The sequence below is a fragment of the Mastomys coucha genome, unplaced genomic scaffold, assembly GCF_008632895.1.
Source record: "Mastomys coucha isolate ucsf_1 unplaced genomic scaffold, UCSF_Mcou_1 pScaffold21, whole genome shotgun sequence".
Taxonomy (NCBI): Eukaryota; Metazoa; Chordata; class Mammalia; order Rodentia; family Muridae; genus Mastomys; species Mastomys coucha.
Window position 1 is genome coordinate 62304653 of NW_022196904.1, and position 12088 is coordinate 62316740.

General features: G+C 38.9%; 1 protein-coding gene across 5 annotated transcripts in view; it reads right to left on the reverse strand.

The window, feature by feature from the left end:
- The window catches only part of Mctp2 (multiple C2 and transmembrane domain containing 2), a 236585-nt gene that overhangs the window by 120572 nt on the left and 103925 nt on the right, over positions 1–12088 (reverse strand). For all 5 annotated transcript variants that reach the window (XM_031386980.1, XM_031386978.1, XM_031386979.1 and 2 more), the window contains 2 exons: positions 5522–5708; positions 3136–3229 (listed from right to left, as the gene is read on the reverse strand). In XM_031386980.1, coding sequence (XP_031242840.1) covers positions 3136–3229; positions 5522–5708 — 281 coding nt within the window. The remainder of the gene's footprint in view (positions 1–3135; positions 3230–5521; positions 5709–12088) is intronic.

Consider the following 12088-nt stretch of genomic DNA (forward strand, 5'->3'; position numbering starts at 1 on the left):
CTCTCTCTCTCTCCCTCTCTCTCCCTCTCTCTCTCACTCCCTCCCTCTCTCCCTCTCTCCACTTCTCTCTCTGCCTCTCTCTCAGCACCTATCACACGTCAACAGCTTCTCAGCTAGTGGTTGGACTTTGTGCATGGAAATTCATTTCTGATCAGCCATAAAAAAGTATGTTTGACCAGCTAATACTGGACATAAGGTATAAACAATTACCAATTTCTCTATTTCTCTTAGCACTGTTGACATTGAGTGAATCTTCTGACCCATGATGAAGGGATGCCATTGTTTTGTTGCTCTACTCTATATTCCTGGAAATAGTAACTAATAATAATTATTATAATGGCAATAATACTTGATTTTCATCTGTATGTCTTCATTGCTGACCTCTTTTAAATACTGACTGCACCCCTTCTCTATAACTGAAATCCATCTCTTTTCATATAGAACAGTTACACTATACTGGGAGAGAGGGAGGAACTAGCAGCCCATACCTTTGGAGGTGGAGAGCAGCCTCTGCTACAAGCTTTTGAGTCTAGTTTGAAAACCAACACAAAGTTACATTATAGCAGTGGGATAGGTCAGCTTTGTCTCCTAAAAGCAGTGCCGTGGTGGGAAAACCCAGGAGCCTAAGAGCTATAAGAAACAAAGACTAGTAATTTAATTCTAAAAGAAAAGATTCATATAGTTTAAACGCACATTTATCTAATGACAAGTCACTTTGCCTCAATTTTGGATATTTATAATTTGCTCATCAATAATACACAGAAAGAAAACACAAGAGTGTTTAGTCAAAATGCTCAATATTACTGCACTCTTCTCTCTATTTGATTCTATCATCATTCCAACATGATCTACTACTTTGAATATTTTTAAAAAAGCAAAATAGCATCTCCTTACTAATTAACATTTTATAAAAATGGTTTCAAATTACCTCCTGGTATTTACAAAGACTCATATTAGGTTTATATCCCTATTTGTTTAACTAGCCAAAGTGCTCTTTGGATAATATTTAATGGCCTGAAACATCTATCATCCACAGTAATTTCAGGGACCTGATGAGCATCAAATAACAGGAAAGGTAGAAGGGTGCATGCACTGTTTTCAGATTTGATATCACTGTAAGCAAGACTTACAAACAACAAAACCATGTATGTATTATCCATAGCTGCTGGTGATCAAAACCTACAAATGCAGAAAGAAGTTTTAAAAACAGCCTGCCCAAAAGCTTGAATGAGTTCTTAGACTTAACACATTTCCTAAAACAATAACAAAAATGGACTTAGACTTATATCTGATCACTTAGAAGTAAAAAATAATCTATTTTGGAAAATGTCTTGATTACACAAAGTATGTTTCAGTAATGGCAAAATCAAAAATGCCAAAGGCACATGTTAAATATTGTCAAAGGCACACATGACCCAATGGCATGCATATTAGTGCTGTAAGGAAACTCCCTACTCTGCCTACTAATCTAAAATAATTCATGAATAAAAGGAACACTCATAAAAGGCACAAATGAAACAGTGAGTTCTCAAGCCACAAACAGAAGGAAGGTTTCTTATTTAATAAGACCAGTCACATTTTCAACTAATATTAGTGAACATTTAAAGTATTCATGTGAGGGTTGAGAAGATGGCTCAGTCAACAAATAGCTGCTGCGCAACTATGAGGATGAGAGTCTAGATCCCAAGAAACCATGGAAAAACTGGAGTGCAATCTTAACATGAGGGAGGCAGAGACAGGGATTCCCTAGAATAAGCTGGCTAGCCAGACTTGCCAAAATAGTCAACTTGGAGCTCAGCAATGGATCCTGACACCAGATCTGAGGTGGCTAGCAATTAAGGGTTATATCCCTTGTCAACCTCAAGACTATACATACATACACACATACATACACACACACACATACACACACACACACACACACGCATGCATGCACACAAACGCACACAAACACACAGGGCAGAGTTAGGGAGAAGGCAGGCATGCACATGTACCCATGCACAGAAATGCACCCACATACATCCAAATACACAGTACACACAAGTACACCTGTAAAAATGCATTATTTTGAGTATTTCATCTTTAAGACTTAAAGTTTCCATCTTTTAGTAGGTCCTAAAAACACATCTTAAAACCTATTCACTGTAACATTCTTGGGGTGGAGATAAATCCTTCATATAAGTTCATAGTATTCCTTTCTTCTGTGGTGGGATATAAACTACTTAAAATTAAGTTCCTATTTTCCAAAATTGTTGACATAGAATGTGCTTAAAATTCAAAATTCTTGTCAGATTCAAGGTTCTTAAAATCTGATCTCAAGAGTTTTCTACTTATTAAAACTTCATGTAGAGCTAGAGAAATGGCTCAGAAATTGAACACTTTCTGCCCTTTGAGAGGACCCAGGGTCTGTTCAAAGCACCCACAGTAGGAAGCTCAAACTACCTATTAAGTCCAGGAGATTAAACACCACTAGTCATTCACTTGCCTTTGGTATAATTTGGTGATGGGTGAGAAGAGATCGACTGGACTTCAGCATGTCTAGAAGACCATACATGCGGAAGAGCCCCACTGTAGCACAAAGAAGGACCACTCAGACCTCCTTCTAAAAGCCCTGAACACAAAGCACCAGGGAGTGCTCCTAAAGCATAACAAAAAAGTGGAAAGCAATCCTTGGTCCTTAACTCTGGTCACTAACACAGTGATGCTCAGACCAACCAGGATCCAGCAGTACCTGTTGACAAGTGAACTGCAGTGCTCACCAGCAATGTGGGCATGTGGTGCACTGGGATGGGGCAAGAGCCATTAGAGGGTCTGCAGCAATGCGAGGTACAGACAGATACAAGGACAAAATCTCAACCTGGGAGGCGATTGATCTGTGAGTATTTGGAATCTCAAATGAACTGCTACATGAATGCATCTGAGTAAAATTATTCGAACAGAGTTTATTTCGTGCAAAGTGCGCATTGTGAGAAGAAAATTGCTCCCGGGCGTGCTTTTCCTCCTATTACTTTATTCAACGGGGCATGATAGTTATTTCTACTTATTAGATGCCTTGCTTTGCCTGAAGCTCACTCTGAAGCAAGACAAGCAACGAAAACAAAAGTGAAGGAAAGGCCTTGTGTTGTTTTTTTTTACCTGAGAAATCAGCGGCCAGGAGGTCTGCAGCCTTCAGAACCTTCACCTGTAGAATCCCAACGTCTTTTACATCCTTCAGAGAGTTCTGTAAGGCCTGTGGAGACAAAGGAAGTTAAGCACATGCGTGCATCTGCCTTGAAGTTCCCCCAGAAGTATGCTCCAGATTTATCTCCTCCTTATTCAAAAAAAATTCTTATAAGAGTTGCAAAGCTGTCTTATGTCAAGCACCAGGGCCATTAGGCGTGTATCACAGCCAGATTAGAAGAAAATTAGCTGAGAATTAATTAACTGCAGCCTCAAAAATAAACAAATTAGAAACACTCACAATCTGTTTTTAACATCGCCCCCTGGTGCTAGCATAGATATCCCATAGGGAAAATGTGTGGGTGGAATTACATTCACTCTCCCGTGCCTTTTCTCATAATTACAACTTTTAAATCATGTTTAAAGGCAATATCAAGCTGATTTTGTTATTTTATAAACTTTATGGATACCATAGGACTAACCCACATCCCACTGTAAGTGCTAGCTACCAAGCAAAAGAAATCAGGGATAGAAAGAGATGGAGTCCTCCAATCTATGAGTCTTTCCTCACTAAATGAAGAAATGGGCTTCCAGTACAACCCTGTAGTCATATTCTTTTTAGTCTTTAGTTAGCAGGGTCCGTAGATCAAGTACATTTACTACAGCTGCTCATGATTCTGAAGACAACACAGCAGTGTTTGGATGTCTCTAAGTACACAGTATCCATCAAAACCTCTGTATCAGGGATAAGCAAGTACCACTTCTCATGCCTATAAAAGATACCTATTGAAAAAGAAAACGCAAGTTCCAAAGCTTCAAAACTGTTGCTATCCTTATTAAAAAGCTAGAAGCTATTTAAGCAGGCTCTAGTGACTCAGGAAACAACTGTAAAACCCTTGCTATTTGGGCATGTGAGGGTAAAATAGCAAAAGTGTAGTATTGAATATGTTTAGCCTAATCTCATATGGGTCAGCTCTCAGAAAATGCTTTCCTCTGTGTATATTTATCCTATGCAAACCAATCAGCTAGTTTTTGAGCTATATGGAAGCTTTGGAAATGAATATTTCTATAATGTAAAGGTAGAAACACTTTCTAGAAATTGCTACTCTGCCAAGGGGGTAGGCATGGAGACCTGTGATCCCAGTGTTAAGGCTGAGGCAGGAAGATTGGAATATGGGGCAACCCTGGGCTACACAGTCAGTTCTAGACTAGCATAAGTAAGTGTGATAGTGTACTCTTTTTCTCTCTCACAGATGCTGCCTCACTGGGAAAAGTAGGATGTTCACTTCCCTAGTAACCTCAAATCCTAAGACATTCTTCAAAGCAACTGTTATGATGCCACAAATACTGTTTTTAAATACACAGCAAGCCGCAGACATGTCACAATTTGTCCTCTTGAAAAATTTTTCATTTTCATTTTCCATTCTCCAAAATAAAAGGCCCAGAGAAGATAATGATAGTGAATTCTGTCTACATGCCTTCTGGCTATAACCAATCGGCATGCAGAGCCTGTGCTGGCAGAAGGTGTAGGTCTAGAATTTTCCCTCATGAAGATGAAGAATTATTCAGCTTACCAATATACCTGCACAATGTAGGCTTCTGGAGGCACTAAACTCTACCCTGAGAACCATGAGACCATTCAATAAGGATTTACCTTGGTTCATTTCCAGACCTCTACTTTCTTCCAGGGATAGAAATAACAAGCACGTGTTGATTTATCAAGGAGGATCAGAAACAAACTTAAGAAAAGGGATGGAAATGAAGACACCCAGAAGGCCATAGTAAGAAACAAACCAACAAATATATGCTGAACATGCCATTTCATACATGGCAGTATTGAGAGACAATCATACACTGATGTCACCATCAAGGTGGTATAGAATAAAGTCCTTCCTATGTATCTCCTGCTTTATCTAGGAGATGGACCCCCTAACCCTACTAAATGTTTCTATAAAACATGCAGAACATTTAAAGTTACTTTGAAATTTTCTTCTCCTGAACTTCTTTCTGTTCAAACTTCCATTCATATCCACAGACAGACTAACCTAGTCTGCCTATAGAATTCCAGTATCCTACAGTAATTTTTAAGCACTAATTTTTGTTGCTGCTGTTGTTGTTATTGTTGTTGTTTTGTTTTGATTTTGAAATAGCAAGGCAAACTCCAAGTTTCCTTTAACCATCTTGGTAATAAATTAACCCCTAGGTCTATGGTCTTGTTTTATGTGTCAGGGGATTAAACTTGCAACAGTGATCTCTTTTCATATTTTTTATTCCAATGCATAGACTTGGTTTCAAGGTAAAAGTGCAAGTTACTGAACTTGAGAGACATGAGAGGGTTAGAATGATGACATAATGCACTCACGTATCGCTGGGAAATCTGCTGTCTTTCACTGGGGTCCTCAAAAGGGCAGACACAGAGATCAGAGATGGAGACTCCAGTACAGGGGGTCAGGGTGATCAACATGAGGAGAGCACCCTGGCAGCTCTCCAGAGGCAGTTCCAAGCAGTTGTCTTGCTTCAGTGGGAGCGCTGAGATATCTACTTTACACCTAGACACATTTCAGGAAATGCAGAAAGCAGAGATTAATTCAAGGCCATGGTGAACTTCCAAAGCCTTTCTCCTACCCCCAACCTCATATATACTTCCTCAGCCCCAAACTTGACTGTGGACGCAGGATATTGATCAGGGAAGGTTGTCAGAGCCCCCTTCTCTCAGGATAGTCTCAACCTAATGTGTTCTAAATTAAGGACGCACTTTCATTAAAGAAAATGAAAAGAATGGGCAATAACAAAGTACGATAAGGAACAACAACAAAAAAAAGATGTTAGTTCTTTGCCAAGTAAGGCTCATAAAATGACAGTACAATCAAGAGTTGGGGATGCGAGTAGCATGAACTGTAAGCAAGCATCAGGATGTTGCTTTCCCTGTGGCTTCCCTGTCCCATGTAAAGGATCAGGAGTTCACACTCAGAAAGAGAAAAGTCAAGATTACCACGTGTGGGGGAAGAGGGAAAGCAGAAACCATTTTCTTCCCAATTGACGAAGGCCAACTGGCAAATGTTTAGTTACAGAAACACATTGAGGGGGTTTCCTAATAGGCAGGCTTCCCCAGGTGAGTTCCTTGTGGACAAATGGAGCATGAAGTGTTGTTGATTGATCCCATCTCTGCCGCACTGCCAGGAAGGGCTGTACCCATCTGCTGTAAATTGCAGGGTTTCTGCCTCTTAAGAGCCAATGGAGTAGAGCTGCTGAAAACCTCAAACACATTGCAATACAGAAGCAAACCCTCCAAAGGGGGTTAGGAACGCTTAGGTGCTCAGCCGTTTGTTTGCTCCAACACTGAAAAACTCTGGCTTTGTTTGGACTACAAAGTCTATGTTTAAGAAGGCAGGTGGGTGGAGAAGCCAGCAATGCGCTGGGGGAAAGGGGAGGCAGGCTATAGAAGCTCTGAGATTTAATTATTTTATACAATTCTCAGAGACTCCGTACAAGTATGAATATGATGAATATTCAAGACTTTTGGAAAGAAAAGAATCATTCCCTCTCAAAACAAGCTAAAGCAGATTTTTGTATTAACTTTTCAAGGGACTTTGTGAGTTAGCAGAAAACTAGGGATAGGTAATCTTATGTACAGTAAGGAAAGCAATGGCAATTTGGGGCCACACAGATACAAAGACAAGATTCTGCCAGTGCAATAAATTGGCACAACTGTGGTCTCCCTCACACTTAAAATAGAAAGAAGTCAATTACCAGTCTATTCCTGTTTTTAAATACAGGACCAAAATTCACATATTAAAACTAAAATTAAACATGTATAGATTTTTATTTGCTATTTATATAAAATGAACCCCAATTATAGCAGGGGTTATTGGTTATTTTACATATAATGAATTCATAAATATTTGTATTACAGGTAATTATAATGTAAATATATTTTGCTTTCTGTGTTTTTAACCAAAATAATATTTTCTATAGCAATAAAAAGCCTCTATGAAATAAAATCTACTACTACCCTGAAGGGAGGAGGGGTAACTTAGAGTTTTGTTTCATGAGCCAATAAGTGAGAAATCAAATTGTTTAATAGAGAAGGAAATATCAAGTGTTTTATGCCATCCTTAAAAATCTACAAACTTCCATATTCTTAATATAAGAGGAGTGTGTACACATGTATACTTAAGTCTTATTCTACATTGTTAAGAATGCTAGTTTGGAAGGAGAACACATTTTTTCCTAAATTAATCAAACTGACAACTTTTTGTCTGTTTATTTGTGTACTTTAGAACTGCCATTGCTGAACGTGTTGCATGGTTACCAATTCCTAGTTATCTGCTAACATGTAAAACTCTGCCAAAGATTTCAGGGAGGATTTCTTTTTTAACTCATTGCAAGAAGTAACTCATCTGCTCTTTATTCACAAAGCAAACCTAAACTCTTCAAGAGGTAAGAAATATAATTTTAAAAACTAATTTAAAATGCCTTTATTACTAAAAATCTTGAAAAGACAAATTGAGATCCTTTTTATTTATTTAAATAATTTTCTTAATCCTTTGAAAACTTCATATATTACATTTTCACCCCCATTCCTGCACTGCACTTGTCCCAGAGAATATACAAAATAACTTTGATTAGACTTTTTTACTACTAAGGTTCAAGAAAAACTTTTGATATTTTCTAACGTTCTTTGTTTTCTTTTCCCCTGCTACCTATTATAGGGAGGTGCAGGATTGACCTATAGAAAGATACCCTAAGAAAGATACAAGATCAACCTCTCTACCTGTTATGGGAAGATCATGGGGTTAGCCTAATATGGGCAGAACCCAGGATATTCTGCCATGGAGAACACTTTTTGTGGTTTGTGGTTCATTGGCTCTACTGCAACTATTCAATTCTTATAAAACAAAATCTACAGTGTGACTAATATATCTATACAATATAATTAAAATATATTATATACAATATAAAATATATTACATATATATACACATATGTATGTATATGACATTGCTTAGTAATAAATCTTTATTTACTCAAAAAAATTGGGCTTTAACCCCTGGATTCTATTTGTCAATCTTGGTGTAGAGAAATGCTTTTGTTTTAGCTGTGGTAAACTACACCATCAAAAGTATTCTTAATTGCCAAGATTGCTTGAAGATAGCACAAATTAACCAATAAAGATACCGGAGAAAAATTTAAAATATTTTTTTAATTTTACTATACCCTATGAAGCTGGGCCAAATTACACACTGATCTGTTTGTTAATTAAATGAGATGAAGAAACACTATTATAAAATTGTGCTTCTGTAAGAAACTATATGAGGTGTAACCACTCAGACCTCCCATATAAGGAACCTGATTTATGAGCATTAAGGACTCATTGCTATCATCAGGGTATAACGTTTTATTCTTTGTGCAAGGTTAATAACCCTCTTTGGGAAATCAGTGTGTTCAACCCCTAGGATCCATGGGGATCCAGAAAATGCACATTCCAGCATCAGATCCTAGCAAATCAAGAAATCGAGTTGACAGGAATACTGGTACAGTTCAAAGGTTCACCTTGTGTAAATAAAGGCAGAACGGTCACACCTGTATGCACACCTAGAGAGAAGCCACTGTATTCATCCACTTGACAGGGGATTCCACAGCTATATGCCCTGCTCTATCCACCATTCATCCAGAGCCATTATCAGCCTCCTCCCCCCTACACCAAGTTTCTACACAACAAAGGAGCTCATCCTGTGTGGATACCTGCCTAACCCTAACCCTAACCCTGATTTGTGAGAACCTAAGTACGTGTACCATGGCATGCATGTGGAGATCAGAGGACAGCTTTAGTTGTTGGTCCTCACCTCCTACCCTGGTTCAGACAGAACTTAATCTGTTGTTTTTCTGTGCCATATACTAAACTGACTGGATCCCAAGCTCCTGAGGATGTTCTTGCCTTTAGCTCCCTTTAGCAGTGCTGGGATTACAGAGACTCACACTATGCTTCTGGCTTTTACCTGGGTTGTTGGATTTGAACTCATTATGTTTGCATGGCAAGCTACTGGGTCCACTGCACTATCACTCCAGCCTTGTCTAGCCCGCTCTGGATTCTACGAGTCTCTGTATACATCACCCTGTTTCTGGAACTCTGTCCACTTTTATCAGATGCCCAAGTTCACGTGTATGGTTTCTGGGATTCACAACCTTCATACCAATAGTAGGTTCACTGCAGCTGCTCAAAATTTAATGCTAAAGGGCAGGAGATTCAGCTCTGTCATTTGGTAATGAACTGCTTTGAAGCCTGCCTAACACCCAAGAGCTATCTGTATTGGAGAATAAAAGGAGTGGTCAAACAAACCCATTGCCCGTGGGTAAGAAAAACTACACACACCCCAAATCTCAAATGATAAAACCTATCTCTTTGGATAATTACTTCACAGTCTTCATTCTTCCCCTGTATAGAAAACAACCAAAATAAATGGACCTGAGAATTCCACAGTTCTACTTACCTGAAGGTAACAGAGACTAAATTACTTTTATTATTTTTTTTCCTCTGCAACAGACATATATTAGAGCTTCCCTTTCTCACCACAGGCTGTTAAAGTGCTGACTTAGCATTGTTTCTGACCTCCTGTTCTTGTCTTTCTCCATTAATCCCACAACATTTTAATGTTCTAATTCAACACATAATTTTACCATATCAGTCAGCCAAACCGGCCCAACTCTGACTTGCCGTGATAGCTTTTAACCTCTTCCTCATTACCATAATTCCATGTTTTATATTACAGACTGGTCAGCTTTTAACTTAAATGCAAGGGGCAGGAAAGAGTGCTGTAGTTTGAAAAGCTGTAAATCTCACAGGCTGAGGAAGTGGGCGAACAGGAAGGAATGGTGAATGTGTCAAGCCTGGCTGTAAAAGCAGATCAACGATGTGGGCTGCAATTTGTCCAGAGAAATATTCCAGCCTGGATTGTTCACTGCCTCAAAGCCACTAATAAACCAGTAGGTTGTCAGAGCCACTTTAAGGCACCATCTGGGACCGAGGCATGGCTGTGTGGCAGATCAAAACAGGAGTACGAAATCTCATTCTCACCCTTTGCAAACTAAGTTTAGAATGGTCTATGAAACAGAGTCCCTCCAATCACCCTGAAATGGAATGTATCCATTAAGAAAATGATTTCTTTGAAACAGTGTAAAACGGATAATTTATATTCATCTGTTCTTTATACTGTCTTTCACTTCATTAACAACAGAGGCTGGAGGATGGCTGGGTGGGTAAAACAGTTGTCATTCAAGCAGGAAGACTTGAGATCCTCGGCACACAAATAAAACCTGGGCATAGTGTTCACAACTAACTCTGTGCTGGGGCCCATGATAAGATTCCTGGGCTTTGTCACTTGCCTGCATTGTTAGTTTTATTGTAACGGATGCACACATAGTTGGGACTGGTTACTGTTGAACTTATGTCTTCCTTTCTGTGAAAGTTCACTCTCCCTGCCTGGGATCTGATGGTTTCTTTTTATAGTTGCTTTGCCAATAAAAAACAATGAGTTAGGCAGCGTGTCCTCAAGGGAGGCTGGCTCTTCTGAAAGCATATTCATCTTTGAGGCTCCATTTACTCCATCTTTGAAGTTACCTGAGGTTCGGTAAAATCTGTGGGTGCGTGTGCTGTGGCAGAGAAGTCAGACTCCAGAGAGCTTCAGAACACCGATGCAGAGAAAAGTCAATCTAAAGATTGCCATTGTTTGTGTGAGCCTAGCTCCTACGAGCAAAGACTACCATCTGTAAATGTGGTACTATTCATCTTTGAGTCAGGAAATATTCTTGAACATTCACTTATACAAATAAACAATAATAATAAGGTCTATGTTTTGGAAAAAGACAGTGACTTTTACTGGCTACAGTTAATTTATCTGAATTTAAATAATTTTCATTTAAATATTATAGACAGCTATACTTGCCATACAGAATAATTAGAAAATTATTAATGGTAATATCATGCTCACTGTAGACAACGTCAATAGATATTGCTACAGTTTCTTACTTGAATGTTGGCTATGGACCCCATTTTATAACACAGCAGTCAGATACACAGTGGGTTAGTTGCCAAAATCACATAGTAAGCTTTCCTCTCCCCAGTGTGTTGTTTTTCCACCATATCAAACTATCTATGATGGGAAGCTTCACCAAAGAGAATTTCCTTACAGGGGTTTCAAAGTATTAACATGACCATGTTCTCCAAAACAAAACAGAGTAGGCCTTAGGAAACAGTGAGCGTTTGTTAACACAACTTGAGAGTCTTCTATGTTTGAATAGTTGAAGTAGGAATAGCTAAGCTTTGGAATGACACTACAAAGAAAGAAAACTATGGGGGATAAAAATGTTGAGATTTTGGCTGGTGGGGTGGTTCAATAGGTATAGGAACTATAAAGGTACTTGTTGCATAAACCTTATGATCTGAGTTTGAGCCTGTGAACCCATGGTGGAAGAAAAGATTCAACTCCAGAAACTTGTCCTCTGACCTCTACATGAATAACCTCTCTCTCTCTCTCTCTCTCTCTCTCTCTCTCTCTCTCTCTCTCTCTCTCTCTCTCTCTCACACACACACACACACACACACACACACACAGAGCGAGCTAGTAATTTTTTAAGTTGAAATTTTGTAAAAGGCAACTCACAAGAAGCATCCCACAAGGAACTTGCCAGAGATAACTGTATGCTGGTACAAAGGTTTGTTTTTGTTTACAAGATAGGGTTGGGTGGTATAGCACAGGCTAAACTCAAGCTCATGATCCTCCCTCCACATCTTCCCAAGTATTAGAATTATAAAATACCAGGACATCATAGGTACATTAAACCTGAGAAGCAGTACTCTATGTGCGTAAAGACCTTGCCCTTCACTGCAAGGCAATGTTGTATAGAGCTGGGTCTCCCAAGAGATACTTTT